Source organism: Caretta caretta, chromosome 5 (assembly GCF_965140235.1).
Source record: "Caretta caretta isolate rCarCar2 chromosome 5, rCarCar1.hap1, whole genome shotgun sequence".
NCBI classification, from domain to species: domain Eukaryota; kingdom Metazoa; phylum Chordata; order Testudines; family Cheloniidae; genus Caretta; species Caretta caretta.
In genome coordinates, this window is record NC_134210.1 from 89,171,068 (window position 1) to 89,192,309 (window position 21,242).

Consider the following 21,242-nt stretch of genomic DNA (forward strand, 5'->3'; position numbering starts at 1 on the left):
ACCAAGCAAAGCACGTTGAATTGGCCATTTAGTGCTGTGGTTTTCCTGTTAACGTGCAGCAGCAGAAACCAAACTAACCTCCCCCCAACATCCAATTCTCTGGGATGGTTGCTTTACCCCTCACCCCACCGCGTGGCTGGTATCAGGGAAGATTGCTGCTAGCCAAACGCAAACAGCTCAGCACCAAAGCCCTCCCACTCCCACCGCATGGCTAACTGTGGGGAGGATTTCTTTTCAGCCACAGGCAAACAGCCTACTAGGAACGGCCACCTCTGAATGTCCCCTTAATTAAATTCCCCGATTTCAACCAGGTTACCGTGAACGATATCACTCTCCTGAGGATAACACAGAGAGATAAATAGAGATAGAGGATGTTGCTTGAATGCCAGCAAACACCGGGACCATACACTGCCAGGCTTTGTCATGCAATGATACCAGATTACTTGCTACCAGCATGGCGTGGTAAAGTGTCCTGCCATGGAGGATGGAATAAGGCGGCTCTCCCCAGAAACCTTCTGCAAAGGCTTTTAAAGTACCTCCAGGAGAGCTTCATGGAGATATCCCTGGAGGATTTCCGCTCCATCCCCAGACATGTTAACAGACTTTTCCAGTAGCTGTACTGGCCACGAATGAATCCCAAGTCCTCAGGGCTACTTAATCATTAAAAAACGCTTGCTTTTATAACATGTATTAGATTTTAAAAGGTACACTCACCAGAGGTCCCTTCTCCGGCTTGCTTGGGTTGGGAGGGTATTGAAGTCAGGGTGGTAAAAAGATCCTGGCTTTCTGGGAGAACGGTGTGCTGTGTGCTCTCCTCAAGTTCCTCCTCCTCCTCCTCATCTTCCCCATCCGCAAAATCCTCAGGCATGGCGGAGAGTACCCCATCATCAGAGTCCACGGACAGGGTGGGGTAGTGGTGGTGGCCCCCCCTAGAATTGCATGCAGCTCAGCATGGAAGCGGCATGTCTGGGGCTCTGTCCTGGAGAGTCCGTTTGATTCTTTGGTTTTCTGGTACACTTGTATGAGCTCCTTAAATTTCACGCGGCACTGTGTTGCATCCCTGCTGTAGCCTCTGTCTGTCATGGCCTCGGAGATTTTTGGAAATGTTTTGGCATTTCATCTTTTGGAACGTAGTTCTGATTGGTTAGTCTCTAAGGTGCCACAAGTACTCCTTTTCTTTCTCCCTATACAGCGATCAGACCCACTACCTCCCGTTGGGTCCATGCTGGAGCTCTTTTTCGATTCTGGGACTGCATGGTTACCTGTGCTGATGAGCTCGCCTGGCCAAACAGGAAATGTGATTCAAAAATTCCTGGGGCTTTTCCTGTACACTTGGCCAGGGCATCTAAGTTCAGAGTGCTGTCCAGAGTGGTCACAATGGTGCACTGTGGGATAGCTCCCAGAGGCCAATACCTTCAAATTGCGTCCTCACTAACCCTAATTTGAAATGGCGATGTCGATTTCCCTCATTGGGGAGGAGTACAGAAATCAGTTTTAAGAGCCCTTTATGTCAAAAAAATGGCTTCATTGTGTGGATGCGTGTAGGGTTAATTCAATTTAATGCTGCTAAATCCAACATAAACTCACAGTGTACACCAGGCCTCAGATTTTGGAAGGCACTTCAGATTCTTAAACCTTGGGTCAAGTGCTGTAGCTATCTTTAGAAATCTCACATTAATTCCTTCTTTGCATTTTGTCAAATCTGCAATGAAAGTATTCTTAAAATGAACGTGTGCTGGGTCATCATCCGAGACTGCTATAACATGAAATATATGGCAGAATGCGGGTAAAACAGAGAAGGGACATACAATTCTCCCCCAAGGAGTTCAGTCACAAATTTAATTAATGCATTATTTTGTTTAAGAGCATCATCAGCATGGAAGCATGCCCTCTGGAATGGTGGCCGAAGCATGAAGGGGCATATGAATATTTAGCATATCTGGCACATAAATACCTTGCAATGCCCGCTACAAAAGTGCAATGAAAATGCCTGTTCTTACTTTCTGGTGACATTGTAAATAAGAAGAGGGCAGAATTATCTCCTGAAATGTAAACAAACTTGTTTGTCTTATCAACTGGCTGAACAAGAAGTAGGACTGAATGGACTTGTAGGCTCCAAAGTTTTACATTGTTTTGTTTTGGAGTGCAGTTATATAACAAAAAAAAAATCAACGTTTGTAAGTTGCACTTTCATGACAAAGAGATTTCACTATGGTACTTGTATGAGGTGAGTTGAAAAATACTATTTCTTTTGTTTATCATTTTTACAATGCAAATATTTATATTCAAAAATAATATACACTTTGATTTCAATTAAAACACAGAATACAATATATATGAAAATGTAGAAAAAAATCCAAAATATGTAATACATTTCAATTAGTATTCTTTTGTTTAACAGTGCAATTAAAACTGTGATTAATTGCGATTAATTTTTTTTCACAAATGTTATCACAGAACGCCTCGATTTTGAAAAACTATTTAAAGGCAATACCCCAAGGTACCCACCACTTATTTAAGTATCACCAGTGAGAACAGAATCTACCTACCAAACCGACAGCCTGGATCCAAATACCTCCCTTAGTTTTGAGAAAGTTTGGAGCTGGTTCCAAACTTTAAAGACTCAGACCCATCTCTACTACCTAACCAGGGCAGGTTCTTCATGATCTCAGAAAACATCTGTGGGTGTATAATAATGATATAATGATGAGACAGAATTTGTCCCCTCTGGTGTGGTTATTTCACATAACAAAACTTGACTTATTATGGCAAACACATAACTCACTGTCACCAGCAGGCTTGGACTAACAAATGGAAGTAGTCTCCTTACTGAGTCACAAAGTAACTGAAAGTTGCAAAGTAAACCTGAGAGAATAATTTGCAATAAATTATGTATTCTGTGAATTTCATGTATTTTAATCTTCATAAATTGTACCTGAGGTCATGATTTGCTCATAAATAATTATTGTACTGTAGCTCATTAGCAAGCAGTTTGTTGAACGCATTTGATATTCAAGCTTTTTTTACTGGACATGTACCGTTGGAAATAAGGGTCAAGATCCCCAGCTGGCATAAAACAATATAGCCAAGATATGGTCCATGGTGTGTTTCAGTTCTCTTACTGCCTGACTGGATGAGCATAGGCACTTTTTCTGGTGCTAATGCTGACAGTCACAAATTCAAAAGTTGCTTTTCTTGAAAATTTTCCAACATTCTCTTAAAATTTGCTGATTCCACGAACCCTTCTTGATGGTAAACTGCTTTCTGTGAATAACTAATGAATGAAACACTTAGAGGGCAAGAAGCCAATCAAAGTAAATTCATTAAATAATTCAAATAAATATTCATGGCATTGGTCTTGTTTTTACAACCTTCACCCATCTGCAGTAGCTAAAGCTTTCTCTGAAGAACTTATTTAATTCAGTAGGTACACGTTTGTGGTAAAATCACAAAGAATCTCAGCTAAGAGCTTTATCAACTGGTTGTCAATCTCTGCTAGGTAGCTGATTCAGACACGTGTTGTTAAGAGTCTAAAAGAACTATGTCATAAATATAAAGGGAAGGGTAAACACCTTTAAAATCCCTCCTGGCCAGAGGAAAAACCCTTTCACCTGTAAAGGGTTAAGAAGCTAGGATAACCTCGCTGGCACCTGACCAAAAGAACCAATGAGGAGACAAGATACTTTCAAAACTGGAGGGGGGGAGAAAAAAAGGTTCTCTCTGTCTGTGTGATGCTTTTGCGTGGAACAGAAAAGGAATGGAGTCTGAGAACTTAGTAAGTAATCTAGCTAGATATGTGTTAGATTCTGTTTTGTTTAAATGGCTGAGAAAATAAGTTGTGCTGAATGGAATGTATATACCTGTTTTTGTGTCTTTTTGTAACTTAAGGTTTTGCCTAGAGGGATTCTCTATATTTTGAATCTGATTACCCTGTAAGGTATTTACCATCCTAATTTTACAGAGGTGATTCTTTTTACTTTTTCTTCAATAAAAATTCTTCTTTTAATAACCTGATTGCTTCTTCATTGTTCTTAACATCCAAGGGTTTGGGTCTGTGTTCACCTATGCAAATTGGTGAGGATTTTTATCAAGCCTTCCCCAGAAAAGGGGGTGTAGAGTTTGGGGAGGATTTTTGGGGGAAAGACATTTCCAAGCAGGCTCTTTCCCTGTTAAATATTTGTTAGACGCTTGGTGGTGGCAGCAATAAAGTCGAAGGGCAAAAGGTAAAAAAGCTTGTGCCTCGGGAAAGTTTTAACCTAAGCTGGTAAAAATAAGCTTAGGAGGTTTTCATGCAGGTCCCCACATCTGTACCCTGGAGTTCAGAGTGGGGAAAGAACCTTGACATACTACAACGTTATTTTTTCATCAGGGGTTCAGTTGGGAGATTCTCTAAGGGCAGATAAGGATAAATAACATAGAGAGGGAATTGCTCTGTAAAGGGAGACCTGTGAAAGAGCTGCAGAGAGAAGAGTCATACAATGGGAGGACAAATGAGAGAAAGAGACTCCAAAAAATGAAGGGAGAAGGAGGGAAGCAAAGAGGGAAAGACAGTTAAAATAAAACAATGGGCCAGATCCTCAGCTGGCATAAATTATTTATATTGCAGTAGCACATAGACAACCCGACTGATTTGGGTCCCATTGTGCTAAACACTGTACCAATATATAATAAGAGACACTTCACCTGCCCCAAAGAGCATACAATCTGAATAGACAAGACAGATAAATGGTGGGAAGGGAACATATGAAGTGATTTACCCAAGGTGACATAGCAGATCATGGGTAGATCTGGGAATAGAATCCAGATCTCCTGAAGGCCAACTCAGTGTGCCAGCCAGTAGATCACCTTGCTTCACCAGCTGAGGAGCTGAACTATTGTTTTGAGTTATATGGGACTTCTCATGTGCTTAAAGAATTGCATAAACCTTTACAGAAACTGGGCCTTATTTCCTGATTTCAGGACTAATTATTTTACATTGGTCTATGTTAAACAGCATTTGCAATCTGTTGTCCTAAATCCCAAATGATTTAAATCCTTTTGAAACTAGCTGCACTGTTGTTCATTATTTGCTCTGCCTCCTATTTTATTTGGACAAGCTGGGTGAGGCAATATCTTTTATTGGGCCAACTTCTGTTGGTGAGAGAGACAAGTTTTCGAGCTACACAGAGCTCTTCTTCAGGTTTGGGATGGTACTTAGAGTGTCAGAGCTAAATACAAAGTTGAATAGATAGTTTAGCATAAGTAGTTAGCACATATTCTAAGGGATCATTCAATGTCTCCCTATTTTACTTGCATTTCTGAACTTGGAGCCTCTCATTTAAAATAATAACAAATTTGGGCAATGACACCAATTAAGCAAGAGGAGAAGGAAAGCATTACAATCAATTATAAAAAATTGTTTTTAAGAAGTTGGGGGAAAATATTCAACAAACTACAACTTACAACCCATCGATTTTTAACAAAATTCAAAGATGAAAACGTAAAGCTTTAAAATTCATAATGTATTCATCACTTCTCAGACTGTTTGGGACATACCTAGTTTCTTACCAACCATAAACACAAAACCTTTTGACATTAGTTGACAAGGGGCGTCATTAGGATGTCTCAAGATGTCTCGGGTACAATTGTAATAACCACTTATCAACTCAAATAGAAATACTCTGTTCCTTTCAACAGCTGTTTTCTTCCTAATAATATAGACATATATAAAGAGCTGTAAAATGCTGAAAATATTATTTCATCTCTAAATTATTTAATATTATTTAATATTAAGGGACTTACATACTGAATCATACAACAGATGAGAATACAGAATAAGTTCCTCATCAATACTCCGAGGTCTGGAGTAACCATTTTGATTTTGATATCACTAATACTGCTTGGAAAGCTATTTTTAAATCCACTAAAGTTCTTTCTGTTTCCCCGGCTCGTGTGGAAACCCAATATAAAATATTTTATCTGGGACGACTGTTATGTATCGGCTGCATAAATTCTGATGTTATAGTGGCATAGAAGTTTTCCTTCTTATATGGCGAGTACACCCTATAATAGCTAATTCCTGGATGGACATATTTCCATATAAAATGACACCCCACTAACCTGGAAGATTCAAATGACACTACTTGGAAAAGGTTTTGTAGACCAATCCACTAGATCCACTGTCCCAGCACTACTCATTACTTACTGTTTGCTGCTGGGTTAGCTCTAGCTGAGAACCGGAAATCTACACTTCAACCCAAACTGTGGTTCCAGAAACTAATCTATACATGTTCTTCTACCACCCTCATCAACTTAATAGTTGAGCACCTTCCAGTAGTGCATTACATTATGACTAACATCTGCCATGTATGGTTAACTCTTTCTTTCATGCTCTCCCCAGGGAGAGAATAGTGGGTGCAGTGAAGTGCTTTGTTTTATTAGGGTTTGTTTGAGGGTTTTTAACTGTAGATGCTGCTATATGTTTATATCACAGAAGGCAAGGTCAAAGAAGCATGGCCTTGCTCTTATAGCTGAAGGTGATGGTCCTTCATTTCTGTAGGAATTCCACAGTTTCAAGCTCAATCTACACTGTAGCTGTGCAGCTCTTGCTGCAGTAGAATAGACATGCCCCTAGTTAAATAGCTAGGCAGACAAAAGCTACTCAGCTACTCTCTGAGAAGCTTTATGATTTCCCCCTTTTTCTCATAATACACACCTAAAGAATTATCTATGATTGTGAAAATAGGACATGCTTTAGTACACTTTTATCTCTCTAGAAACCAACTCCACTACTAACTGACTGGCATCAGTTGAGGAAGTGGACTCCTGATCTCACTTCTAAACTGAAGTATCATGAAAAGCAATGCCAAGTGTTATTTCTACCACTCCATGACTGGTAAGTTCTACTTATGATTTTGTTTTAAACAAATGCAGAACAAAATTTATCTCTGAACCATCAAGGAATGCAAGCAAACTTTTGGGTATTTTAAAAGTAATTGACAAGCCAATGTAAGCAGATACTGTTACTGCCATCTCCTTTTCACAATAGGTGGAACTAGGGAACAATCCCATTGTATTGTGATGGTTTGCTACTAAGCTTTCCAGAGGACTACATTACACACATCAGTGCAGAACTAATGATCAACATATTTTAAAACTAAAAATGTTATTAACTTATAGCAAGAAAGGAAGGTAATATTATTGTCACTTCTAATGCAGTAAAAAACTACTCAGAATGGACTAGAATGTCAGGATTTGGCATAAAATGTTTTGTTAGTAAAATAAATAAATAAATAAATGTGTCATGCTAATCAGCCAAATACCACAGAAAAAGGCTCAGATTAAGTTTACCGTCCAGTGCTCTCCAGAAAGTTGAAAAATAAACTTGCTTCTTTCTTTGTCTGTTTCATCTGACAAAGTACTCTTCTTACAGAGCTGAGAGTTCTTTGCAATTTTATCCAAGAGCTTCTCAGTGGTATCTACAAAACCGTTCTTTAGGTATGCAGATTGTGGAATGCCTTTCTTTCTGCACTCTAGTGCAAAGTCCCATTCCTGCTTTATCCTGAAACAGTGCAAATAAAGAGTCTCTATGAATCCAAGTAACAGAACTCAAATACTTAAAGTCTTATATTTTAAAAAGAGACTTAGTCTCCTAACCTCCAAATTAGTGCAGACATTTCACACATGTAAATAATAACATTTGAATGCACACAAATCAGATGGCAACCCATTTGATTTTTGCACTAAAAAAGTCCTGCTTGCACTTGCAAATGCATGACTAAAGATGCAAATTGTGCATGTAAATTTAGATGCCATTTTTAGACCTCCTAGCCCAAGAGTAATGCTTGGGTTTGTAAGGATGAATAGTAGAATTCAGATGACTAGGATCTTCTTTAATGCATACGAGAACAGGATCAGCTCCAGAAAATTCTGCACATATACACGGCCTATCCTATATGAATTTTGCCATTGATTTCAATAGGAGTAGGCTCACACTAAACAAGTTACAAATATATATGAATACAATGAAGACCTTAAATTGGTCCTGGGCTTATGCCCATAATTTAGCAACTGGAAAAATATTTTCCAAAACTTTTGCTAAACCAAAATATGAATCAATATAGCTTTCCTTGCAGCCACTGGAAATATTTTTTCCCCTGACTTTTTAGATTCAAGTAAAGAATTTTTACCTAGAAAAGAAAAAAACTATGGTGTGTACATCATAGAAGAGGTGAAGTTAAAGGTCAGGTAATACATTTTACCCCCGCTAATTTCAACATGAATGTTACTTACGGCTTGACTATGTGAAAAACTTGCAGTAGTATAAATGAGGGTGGCATTTAATTTTAGAGACACATATTTTGGTTTAAGGGTAGCTTATTTTGGTTTGGCTCAAGACAATTAACGAACAGGTGTACGTAAACCAAAATAAGTCATTCTTATACCAAAAGAAGAGTCTCCACAGAGCCTTTTGCCCCAGTTTAACCATATTGGTTTAAAAGCCAATTTAAATTATACTGACGCAACTTGGTCGTGGAGACAAGCCCTTCTATGAACCCACAGATCACTGGCAAAACAGGAAAAAGACAGTGGAAAGGCAAGAGTTAATAGAGAGTTCACACAGGAACAACTAGGAAAAATCTAAAAAATACTGTTATAATATACATTGGGGAAAATAGGTCCAAGACACCTACATACTGTTTTCTAAAATTATTCTACCAGTGAGTGCATCTAATTAACTATAAAGGCTTTTTGTTGTTGTGAGCAAAAAGGTGGGCAAGACAGAAGTGTACAGAGAAAAATTAAAATAAACCCCAGGAGGAAAAAGAAGGAAGAGGAAAAAGAAAAACAACAGGATTTGAACCATTAAAAAGGGGAAAACTAAAAAGTACCCAAACCCCTAGAGTTTTCTTCTCTGATATCTTAGAAATAATCCTAACTTAGATACCACTGTTGTGCTGCTCCTTCTTCGCACTCTCCTCCTCCACTTGTCCTCCTGGTATATGCATTCTATAATTGTTGAATTTTGATTCTGTGGCACAATCCTCACACATCTGTGGAATTCCTTGATCGTCCACCAAAGAATTAAAAATTTCACTGTGATAATTCAATGAACTGAAAATTGGCTTTTTTGTGCCTTGCTTGCCCTTTACTCAGCCAGTCCCATAAATGGTTGTTTCATTTCTAGCTGGTTGAATTCAGGAAACCTGAAGTAAGTAGAAGAGGAGGGAGCATAAAAAATCTTCCCCCAGCCCAGAAGCAGGCCACCTCCATGCTGACCGTTATGCCCAACCCAAGGGGACTTGAGACAACACAATAAAACCCACAAAGGGGAAGATTTAGCTCTAAATCCTTTAACTGTGGTAACAACCAGGGAAGCATTAATGACAAGAGAATGTATTTTCCTCTGATATTTTACAGATAAAATGTAGAAAATAAAAACATCTAAAGGCAACAATACATTGTTAGTTGAGTAAAATGCAGTTAAACAAAACCCAAACCTCTGATAATTTAATCATTGATCAATTCAGCAAAAGAGGGACTGACTGCAACTACAAACTTGGTGACAAATTCAGCATGAATATAATCACACAGTGATGTAAGAGCGAAGAAGAAATTTTACATCGCCTTTTAATGTCAGCTTAATGCAATATGCTCTTCAGAGCTTTTAAAGAATGATCTCGCATGGTCATAAGGTTAAGCATCATAGAGAAATATTGCGTGCGGATGGAGAGTGAATTATATACCAATGGGGCAACAAACATGTCTGATTTTATCCAGTATGTGTCAGAATACAGACAAATGGTCAATTCCAAGGGCAGATGTTCTAATCACTTGCAATCATTGCTTGTACCACTGGGGCTGCATCAACAACCAAATATGAATCAATATAGATTTCCTTGCACAGAAAAAGACTTCTATATAGGCTTGGAGGAATTTGATTTTTATCAGTAAACATAGATTTTCACCATACACTCACATCAGACAAAAAAATTCATCTATAATCTAAATTTACAGATAGGCAAAGTAAAAAAAGTACTTCTTGACAACTTCTTAGAGATTGATTTAAGTATATTTATTGTGTATATTTTGATGTGATGTTGACATTTTGTGTTTTATTAGTTATAAAGCTTTAACTTTTTGAAACTTCATCTCTATTGTCATTAATTACTGACAACTGTGAAAATTTAAATAGGTAAAAACCTAAAAAACCTGCTTTAAAGTTAATGTTAATATTATCCATCAAAATTAGAAAAAATAAAACTTAAATTCTGCCAAGCCTACTTATAAATCAATGGTTGGCTCTTTATTCAATCTCCTAGTCTAATCTGATCCCCCGTAAAGAAGTCAAAGAATTTTCACAGACAAATTGATAAACATCATTAAATTTAATGATACATCTGTCATTTGTATGCTACCGGTAATATCAGACCAAGGTGACAGGGACAACTGTTGGATCATATTAAAGAAGTTCTATATTAAAATCACAAATGAGTTTGATTCCCCATAGTTTAAATTCCAGGGTATTACTAATTAAGAGGTCTCTTGGTTTTTGGTACTGTTTCTCTCCCTCTCTGTGTGAAACTTGCAAGCTGCTAATTGTGTTAGTACATTCTAAAACAGAGTCTGTTCTCAAAGCAATTCTTTGTAATAACAACTACTCACACAGAGAAAGACTCAAAGTAATACTCTGTAACAACAGAAACATCACCCAGAGACTCCTTGCCCTTTTGTTGTATTCATCTCGCTTTGTTAACAATTATGATTAAAATAGAGATAGAGGATGTATGTGGATGGATGCTTGGTGTGGATAATAACTGAATGATCAGGGAAGTGCCAGCCTATGAATCCAGTGTCCATCGGCTGAAGAAGACATCAAGTGAAAATAACCAGAGGACCCCCAGAGGGCAGACTGGAATCCACCCAACAGCCTCAAGAATGGGAGAACCAAAGAACAAGATAACATCTGGCAGCACAGAGCCATCAGGAATGTGCCATCTGCTGATTGATTCAGCAACAGCATGATGAAGCAATTCCCACAGCCTGGCATCGGAAGAAATTCCTATAAAAATGGACTCTTGGAAGTGAGAACTTTGGGGTCTGATTCTGCAAACCAACTTCTAGGAGCATCAGATGAGCATCTGACAAGACCCTGCTCTCTCCTCATGTCCAGGCCACCTGGCCAGTGGCTTGGCAAAGGCTGGTAACTATGATAGCCTTGCAGAACCTGTGTGTGTGTGTGTACGAATGAATGTGTGAATAAATATGAGATTGAATGGAACGTTATAGCTATAACTAACTGCTTACTATGATTCTTTCTGTATTCACAATAAATGTGGCATTTTGCCTTTTTCCCTTTAATAAGATCCTGCTGGTTTTTATTTTATTGGTATAACACAACTAGGGGTTCATCACTCTGCTCTAGCTAGTCACTGTTAAAGTATGTGATTGCCATTATTCTTATGGAACCCTTATCAAAACAAACTGTTTTATCTCTGATTGACAATCTCATATAAGGGAAATTATGTATTCTGTTCTGCTATCAAATGCTATCATGCATGCCTTTGAAAAGCAAAAAAAATGCCTCTGTTGTGAGTGAGAAAATTCTATAAAACAGTGCAACAAATTCTTGGGTGGTTGGCCGGGGCAGCAGCTGGGAGAGGGTTGTTTTAAGAAAACATTCCACCAGCAACTACTTGGCACTTTTAATTTCTGTTAACATTTCTCTGAGGTAAGTAAGTAGGTTTCCAGTCTAAATGCTTTGTTTTGAAGACTGGCTTTCTTTTAAAGGCCCTGGAAATCCCAGGAACACATTTTCCCCTACAACAAATACATAAGACGGTGAGAAAATCTTTTATTGGACCAACTTCTTAACTCATCCACCTTGTCTTTCTAATATCCTGGTGTTGTGAGAAAACTGGATTTGACGTAACTTGCAGCCATCTTGCATACTTAGCGCCCTCCACCCCCACCCCCAAATGGAAGCGAGGACACCACATAGGAATAATTTGTCCTTGCTAAGGCAGACTGAACAAAACCAGCTGCACATTGCAGTTTGACGGAGTGGGATAGATAAAGTGAAAGGACAGATTCATGAAAAGGGGGAAGAAATATAGAGAACAGACCTTGAAATTTTTTTGCTGAAGCTTCTTTGCTAATAAGGAGAATAATGAATTGTTATTGGCTATTGAGAGAAACAGTTAAGTTATCACTCCTTTGGGTTCTGAAAACGCTGGGTAATTCTAGGACCAGTATGGCAACATGTAAGATAGTTACAGAGATACAAACCCCATAATCCCTAAAGTTTATTTTTTGTGCTCTTTTTATTAATTATTAGTAACAGTGTTACTATTAGTAAGCTGTGAAATAGCTTGATCCTCATCCTAACCTTTAGTGAACGTTTCAAACGGAGCAAATGCACATGAACAAAAAAAAATTATATTGCTAAAATGGTAGTTAACCTTGCATAATTACTTCTGTCCTAACCTCCAATTTTCTAAGTATTCATAATTTTTCTAAACACTTGATTTGACCTAAGTTTGTTCAGAAAGTGTCTCAAAAATAGCTGAACCATTTTTTGCTCAATGAAGGACCAAAAATAAAATACTTTAACTATTATAAAAATTGTTACAGGTTAAAAAATAATAGCCACTAGCAGTAAAACAACTGGAACTAGAACAATAAAGTCCAGAAAAGAAATAGAGAAGATGCTTTGAGTGTTCTAGGGAGAGTAATCATTGATCAATAAAGTAATAAGCCTTTGAAAAAAAGTTACACGCTGCACATGAACTGAATATTGTCCAGGCTTTTTTCATATATTCAGAAAGAGTCCAATTCATGGTTAACTTAGTTACACACTGAAAAGGTAAGTGAAGATAAGAAATGAGTGAGACAGCTCCTGCAAGCTCTGCCTTATTGACTTCATGTTTTGTTGGTGGGCTGGGAATGAACCAAGGGTATTTACTGAGCCACTTCAAGGGGAGAACCTTAGGTGGCTAGACTGGACATTTCCACACTTTTCAGAGCTTAATGGTGCAGTCTTAGTTTTGTATTAACAGTGTGTTTGTGTTTTAATTGCACGTTATGGCGTAAGTTATATGGTACTTACTTTTTATTTTTATTTTTTTAAGAAGTCAGAAGGTGGAGATAGACTTCCACATGATGAGTGCACTTAACATACTACATGAAGCTTCTCTGACAGCATGCCAGATTTCTATTTACACTTCAGTATTACAGGATGCAACAAAAAATCACTGAGTATCATCAGAATGTAGAAGAACCAGTTAGAAGCTGTATTGTAAGAAACATTATTTACCTTTCAAAATGATAATCTTTATTTAGATACTGACATTGCATTAAACCAAATCCATTCCCATGCATTAGCTGCTGGCTCTATTCTCTAGCATTTGTATTGATTTCCATACAGATGTAGTGAACATACAATACTGTACATCTCTAACATATTGTGGCTTATAATTTAAGCCATGGTCAAGAAAATTTAGGATGAGATTCTCTGATGGGTTTTGGGATCTTGAATAAAACAATCATTTACTCCTGAGGAGAATACTGTGGCCAGTGTTTTAAGATACAGAAAAGCAAAACACTAAGCTATCACTGGCCTGTAAAAGTGCCCTACTATTCAGCAATACACACAGCTTTCTGAGTTTATCTAACCCATCTCCATTTCCGAAAGCCACCTCACATACATCTGTCTCCCCAAGTGCATTGAAATACCAACACACAACTTTCAGGTGTTTTGGGAAGCGTACAGAACCTTACTGCTTACGTAGAAAGTCCGTTTCTTTTCAATCCATTAAGTTCCTCTCCAAAACAGAAACAAGTTTGCAGAAAAAGCTTCGTCCTAGCAAAAGCTATCCCCCACCAGAGGTTCAATCAACCTATACCCAAATAAACAAAGCCTTTCCTGGTGTGAGACATAAAAAATAGAAGAGCAACAGCAGCAAATCTTTCCTTTCACTAGGGGCATAATAAATATAATTCTCTCTATAGCACTTATTCAACACACTCTACTTCCTTCTAGAACTGGGTTCATTCCACAACCCACCCCTGCTTGTTTTCTTTTCCCTTCCATACCCTATGCTTGGTCCTGATTGTTTATGTAGCCCAGCTCCATTGGCTCCACTCCTTAATCCTTTTCTTTCTAATTTCACAACTCTGGAGAGCCAACAGGGAAAGAGATGGATCCACTTGGGCAAAGTCAAGTCGACCAAGGCCCAGCTATCCAAGGCCTCATCATAGGATCCAGGGAGGCAACACACCCAGTCACAATTTCTCACAACATCATACTTCAGAATTAGGTTTTGCTGACAAGCTGTTAACACTTTAGAGTAGAACTCTCAGTAAAAGATTTATAATCTTTGCCACTTTTAACATAAACACAGTTCAAAAATATATGGAATTCCTTTATCAAAATCCATGTTTGCATAGGTAAGGTTTCCTCTTTGTAAAATCTTGTGTCTCAGAGGATTACAAATGGAGGAGAATCTTACATTTTTCACAGTGAGACTGTTATAGAACCTTTAAGAGCTAAATTCTGCTTTCTCTACTCCAGCAAAACTCACTGAGAGTTTCTTTCAACTAAGGCTTACAGAATTTGACTAAATAATAGCAAGTTCCTTTAAACTCAGAGCTTGTCCATATGGAGGTTTAGTTTGTGGCAAGCTGGGGTGTAAATCGATAGCGCACTCGTTTGTCGCACACCAAATTACCATGTGGACCCAGCTACTGTGCACTAAAAGGTCCCTTTTGACCTACTGCTCTTTGAAACAGCCTTCTCTTTGAATCCCTACTTCTAAATGACCACTGTGGGCCATATTCTGATACCCTTACTCACACTGAGTATGCATTGAGTATTTCTATTGATTTCAGTAGAAATACTTGAGAAGTAAGGAACTACTCAATGTGAGTAAGGGTATCAGAATTTGGCCCTATATATGACTGCCTAAACCAGTGAGGTTTTTTTAACTCCTTACAAGGAGACAGTAGCTCCTGTTAGGAATTTAATCCCAGGTACATTCTTTGTAGTTGAGGGTTACTTGGAAATGCACAAAATATTTTCTTGCCTTTCAAAGCATCAAAACAAATCAAAGGACTCACTTCCAATCTGATCTTTATAATCCAGAGCCCCAGTGATCAATACAAACTAGGTGCATGGGCACCTGCTCTTTCCACATTGGAAGTGGCCTTTGGGAAAGTCATATGTATGTTCTGATTGATAACAATAAGCAGAAAAATCTAAAGCTGAATTTCTGTCTCTCTCTTTTTTTTTAAGTGGTTAGCAATCATAGTCTCTCTAGTGGGCAGCTTTTATGGATGGTTTCTCAGACATGCGTATGTATGATTGTCATAAAAATAAAGGGAAGGGTAACCACCTTTCTGTATACAGTGCTATAAAATCCCTCCTGGCCAGAGGCAAAACCCTTTCACCTGTAAAGGGTTAAGAAGCTAAGATAACCTTGCTGGCACCTGACCAAAATGACCAATGAGGAGACAAGATACTTTCAAAATTTGGAGGGGGGGGAAACAAAGGGTCTGTCTGTCTGGGTGATGTTTTTGCCCAGAACAGATCAGGAATGCAGCTTCATAACTCCTTAAGTTAGTAAGTAATCTAGATAGAAATGCATTAGATTTCCTTTGTTTAATGGCTGGTAAAATAAGTTGTGCTGGATGGAATGTATATTCCTGTTTTTGTGTCATTTTGTAACTTAAGGTTTTGCCTAGAGGGATTCTCTATGTTTTGAATCTGATTACCCTGTAAGATATTTACCATCCTGATTTTACAGAGGCGATTCTTTTACCTTTTCTTTAATTAAAATTCTTCTTTTAAGAACCTGATTGCTTTTTCATTGTTCTTAAGATCCAAGGGTTTGGGTCTGTAGTCACCTGTACAAATTGGTGAGGATTTTTATCAAGCCTTCCCCAGGAAAGGAGGTGTAGGGCTTGGGGGGATTTTTGGGGGAAGATGTCTCCAAGTGGGCTCTTTCCCTGTTCTCTGTTTATCACGCTTGGTGGTGGCAGCATAGGGTTCAAGGACAAGGCAAAGTTTGTACCTTGGGGAAGTTTTTAACCTAAGCTGGTAGGAATAAGCTTAGGGAGTCTTTCATGCAGGTCCCCACATCTGTACCCTAGAGTTCAGAGTGGAGAAGGAACCTTGACAACGATGAATAAAAAAGAGACATGATGTGAACATATATACAACATAAGTAGGGACAGATTGTGTGCTACCCTTGCTCACCTGCACAGGGGTGAAGGAGCATGCAAGAAACCAGACCATTGTTAACACACAAGAAACCTGGCCAAAGTCAAGCCCACTCCCTGTGCTCTGTGGATAGCAAGGAATGCTTGCTCTTGATAGCTGCATGGAGGTAGGTGACCAAAAGATGGTGAGGAGGAAGGAGGCGGGGTCATGTATAAATAATGCTTGCCCCCATACACACACAACACTGGCCCATGGAGTGGGGGGGAATTCTATACCAGCCTAATCACTGATTCCAAATCCTTACACACACACAACACATGCAGGGAGCAGTACTGGAGAAATAGTGTCTGTCTAAGGCAAAATCTCACTAACACTTCTCTGGGATGGTGCACCCTCCTCAAGGATTGTGGCTACATGTCACAAACTAGACTTTACAGTACACGAATATTTATAGGTGCCAAATCCTACTCCCAGTATAGTAGGAGACTACTTCAGGCATAATACTGTGTGACTATTGCACATGTTAATGATTGTTATATAAACTTGAAAACAGGGATTCTTAATCTGATCTGGATAACCTTGTAAATATAAACAGGAAGATTTATCTTGAACTTCTACTCAGGGAGAGATTGTAAAAATGGCAAGATCGATTTACTCGGCAGATCGACTTACTGTCTGAATTCGTACTCGGCAGATCGATTTACTGTCTGAATTCAGTCAGTGCTCTTTTCTTTACAGGCAAAACTGTTACTTTGGTGGAAAGCATAACACACTGTGTAAGTGCCATGTATTAAAACAAACTAAAAGCAGAGAACAAAGCTTTGGGATTAATAGCCCTCAGAAGGTAACTCCCTACCAATTGTAAAGTGGGGTTTCTTTCAACCTCACCTGCTCCTGCTTTAAAAGCCATTAAGCTTTGAGGAGCTCCTGCTGGGATAATGTGTACTTTCCACATTATGCATCCGATGAAGTGAGCTGTAGCTCACGAAAGCTTATGCTCAAATAAATTGGTTAGTCTCTAAGGTGCCACAAGTACTCCTTTTCTTTTTGCGAATACAGACTAACATGACTGTTACTCTGAAACCTGTCATTATGCTGGGATAATGAGACTTTGCAGTATCCACTAATGCAAGATGGTGCATTAAGGTTAGAATTTTTGAAAGGGCTCCATCAACAGTTGTTGCTACTGAGAATTTGAAAACTGGGCTGAATGCAATTTTGACAATCTGGCCCAGGAGACACAATAGGCAACAGTAGCTGATATATGTGTTTTTAAGCACATAAGTCTCCTGGAAATTCTGTCATGTGACAAGAGGGTTTTTCCTCTAATTGTGAGTTTTGCATTAATTGCCATTTTCTTTGTGACTTTGGCCACATTGTTTTAACTGCTTGATCCTGCACCACTGGAATTAATGGGAGTTTTGAAATTAATTTCAATAGTTGCAGTATCAATCCATAATAACACAGGTGTAGATTCTAATATACTTACACTGAGTAATACCTTATTCCTGGAGTACTCCCATTGAAATCAATGGGATTATTTGGAGAGTGTGATGCTTCTCAACATAAATTAAGAACATCAGAATCTGGCCTAGTGTTGTGGGACAAAGTATTGTATAAATTTCAGGCTTAAAAAAATTTCCCTTGTGGATATAGAAAGTTTATATGCTATATATTGCTGTATTCTATACCAAATCCTGGGCCTACCCTCATTGGTACAGAAAAGATAATGAAGGAATTTGGAACCTCGTTAATGAATGAAGGCAGAACAGATCACCAAACACTATTACTTCAGTAGAAGAGATGGGTAATGATAAGCACAGATGTCAACTGCAGAGAGATTGTTGTCTTCATGGAAAACATGACTCACAGGAGAGCTCTGGGTCTTGCCCTAGTCCACTGGCAAAAAGTGAGGTAGCTAAAATTAGCTGCATTGCAGTAGAAAACACTACTCCTTACCATATTAAGGTGCCCTCTTTTTTTAATCTCTGTTGAATGCCCGTTATGATTTGCTTTTTCACTAGCCAACACAAATAGGAAACAAAATGGTCTCTGGTTCTGAACGTTTAGAAAACTGACACTCTGTACAAATGACTCAGAGAGAGAAAAACAGAGAGATGGAGCAGCCAGATTCTGGCCAGCACAAATTAGAGGCCAGATTGTGGCCAGCCACTACATCAGTGCCCAAAGGGTGCATGGACGTTTCCTGACTTTTGCACACCTTTGCAGGGGCCAGCAATAGTCTGGCTGGAAAGTGCAGGCCCTGGTCCCTCCTAACAACTCTGGGCACTAATTGCCTGAAAGGGGGCAAGAAGGTGAAAAGTGAAGGTGAGGCCACTGGCCTGTCTCTCATCCCCAGAGCAATCAGAGAAGTTGGCTGGTACAGAAAAAGAAGCACTTTGCACCCTCTTCAAGTAGCTTAACTGTCTTAGGGTTTTATACTGCCACCCATTATGAGAGTATCTGAGTCCCTCCTACATAAAATCAATAGCAATAGATTCATGTGGGACTTCATGGACTCTCTGGCACAGTCTCCTTTTGGGGGCAAAAGCTCTGCTTAGGGTATGTTATTTATTAGTTTTGTCTTTGTTTGGTAGTGATTTAAGGGACAGCAGGGAGTGTCAGTGTTGTGTCATTCTTATGTTGGAAAAACTTTTTTCAAAGAAGATGATTTTACAGCATTTCCAAAAGATTCTGGGTTCGCCTGATCTCCTCTGGAAGTTTGCTCCATAGCCAGATCCCCTTGACCAAGAGTGCTTTCGGTCATGTGCCTTGTCCTGGGCTTTTAAACAGTGACGTAGCTACTATATCAGGATGAGCTGCACCGGAGAACTCAGGAGTGACTCCTGCTGGGTCAGCCAGATTTCATTCTAGGGATTCATGCTGTCCCTCCACCAAAGGCACCATTCAGCCCTAGGCACTTTTCAGCAAAGAGATTCTTTTCTCTTTTTTTCTCTTCCCTGAGCAATAAACATGGTATCAGTCAAGTCCTATGACTCCTGCATAAGTGCCGACTTTCTGCTTTGACTAAAACACTAACCCAGGAACCTATCCTTGCAACAAAGCCCGGTGTTAACTGTGCCCACATATCTATTCAGGGGACACCATCACAGGGCCTAATCACATCAGCCACACTATCACTGATAGGTTTCAGAGGAACAGCCGTGTTAGTCTGTATTCGCAATTCGTTAGTCTCTAAGGTGCCACAAGTACTCCTTTTCTTTTTACTATCACTGATAGTTCACCTACACATCTACCAATTTACATCATGTGCCAGCAATGCCCTTCTGCCATGTACATTGGTCGCACTGGACAGTCTCTACGTAAAAGAATAAATGGACACAAATCAGACGTCAAGAATTATAACATTCAAAAACCAGTCGGAGAACACTTCAATCTCTTTGGTCATTCGATTACAGACCTAAAAGTGGCAATTCTTCAACAAAAAAACTTCAAAAACAGACTCCAATGAGAGACTGCTGAATTGGAATTAATTTGCAAACTGGATACAATTAACTTAGGCTTGAATAAAGACTGGGAGTGGATGGGTCATTACACAAAGTAAAATTATTTCCCCATGTTTATTCTCCCACCCCCACTATTCCTCAGATGTTCTTGTCAACTGCTGGAAATGGCCCACCTTGATTATCACTACACAAAGTTTTTTTTCCTCTCCTGCTGGTAATAGCTCACCTTACCTGATCACTCTCGTTACAATGTGTATGGTAACACCCATTGTTTCATGTTCTCTGTGTATATAAAATCTCCCCACTGTATCTTCCACTGCATGCATCCGATGAAGTGAGCTGTAGCTCATGAAAGCTTATGCTCAAATAAATTTGTTAGTCTCTAAGGTGCCACAAGTACTCCTTTTCTTTTTGCAGATACAGACTAACACGGCTGCTACTCTGAGATATGTCAATGAATTCAGTTAAACAGAAGAGTAGTAGGTTGGCTTACTTCTCTAATGAGCTTTGTGCTAATCTTTCCTTCTCCTTCTTTCGAGTTTCTTTATACTTCTTGACTTGAGTTTCCCAGAAGCCTCTTACGACAGAAATGTCAAATATTATCACCTGATGTCCCATGTTACCGACATTAAGCTTTTCCTGTAAAAAACAAGTGTATCATTAAGATGTCATCATAAGAAGGGAAGAAAACAATTAATACAAATTAATATTCTGGTCCAGTTCCTTACAGCTTGCTTGAGAAAAAATGGACAAAGAAATATTAACTTGATTAAGTATCATCCAAGAAAAAGATTTTTTTGTTAATGATTCCATTAACAATTAATAGTAATAATAACAGTTTATAAAGTTCCTGTCAATCTCAAATGATCCTAAAGTGTTTACCAAGTTTAGGTCGTCATCCTACTGAGCCTTTTTCATGCTACTAATCCTTATTCCAATCAATGGGACTACTTGCACAAGTAAGTGTTCATCATGTGATTAAGGGCTGCAGGATCAGTCCCATCAGATACAGAAATCACTTCGTCTACTACTGAAATGCAATCAGCAATTTGTGAAATGTGGCAGTTGTTTAGTAGAACATAGCAATAGGACCTCAGTTCAGCCAGGTACTTCACATGCCTACTTTTAAGCAAGCAATTGAGTACAGTTCTGAACTGGAGCCTAAGCCAGGAAGTAAAGTATGATGTGTCCAGCCGAAACTGCAGAGACAGATTAGACACAGGGCTATTACCTGCAGACTGCTCCTGCTCTTAGGGCTTGTCTACACTACGCAGCTTTGTTGCTAAAAGTCAGCGTGTATGAACACTCTCTGTTGGTATTTTGTCGGCATTTTTGCCAACAAAATACTTCCAGCCCTGTAAGCAGCGTTGGCTTTGTAGGAGGAGAGCACTCCTGCCGACAAAGCCACATTCACACTGCCACTTGCATCGGCAAAACTTTTGTCTTTCACGGGGGGGAGGGGGTTAAGTACCTGTGAAAGACAAGTTTTGTCGACAACGTCGCAGTGTAGACAAGTCCTTAGTGAAGTCAATGGCTAAATTCCCATTGCTTTTAATAGGAGCAGTGTTGGAACTGTT

The 21,242-nt window shown here is 39.0% G+C and overlaps 1 protein-coding gene across 1 annotated transcript in view; it reads right to left on the minus strand.

Moving 5' to 3' along the window:
- The window catches only part of LRRC2 (leucine rich repeat containing 2), an 87,312-nt gene that overhangs the window by 59,856 nt on the left and 6,214 nt on the right, over positions 1 to 21,242 (minus strand). Inside the window, exons 2-3 of the mRNA XM_048851564.2 lie at positions 20,159 to 20,304; positions 7,330 to 7,540 (exon numbers count right to left, since the gene is read on the minus strand). Of these exons, the coding sequence (XP_048707521.1) occupies positions 7,330 to 7,540; positions 20,159 to 20,283 (336 nt within the window). The 5' untranslated portion in view covers positions 20,284 to 20,304. The remainder of the gene's footprint in view (positions 1 to 7,329; positions 7,541 to 20,158; positions 20,305 to 21,242) is intronic.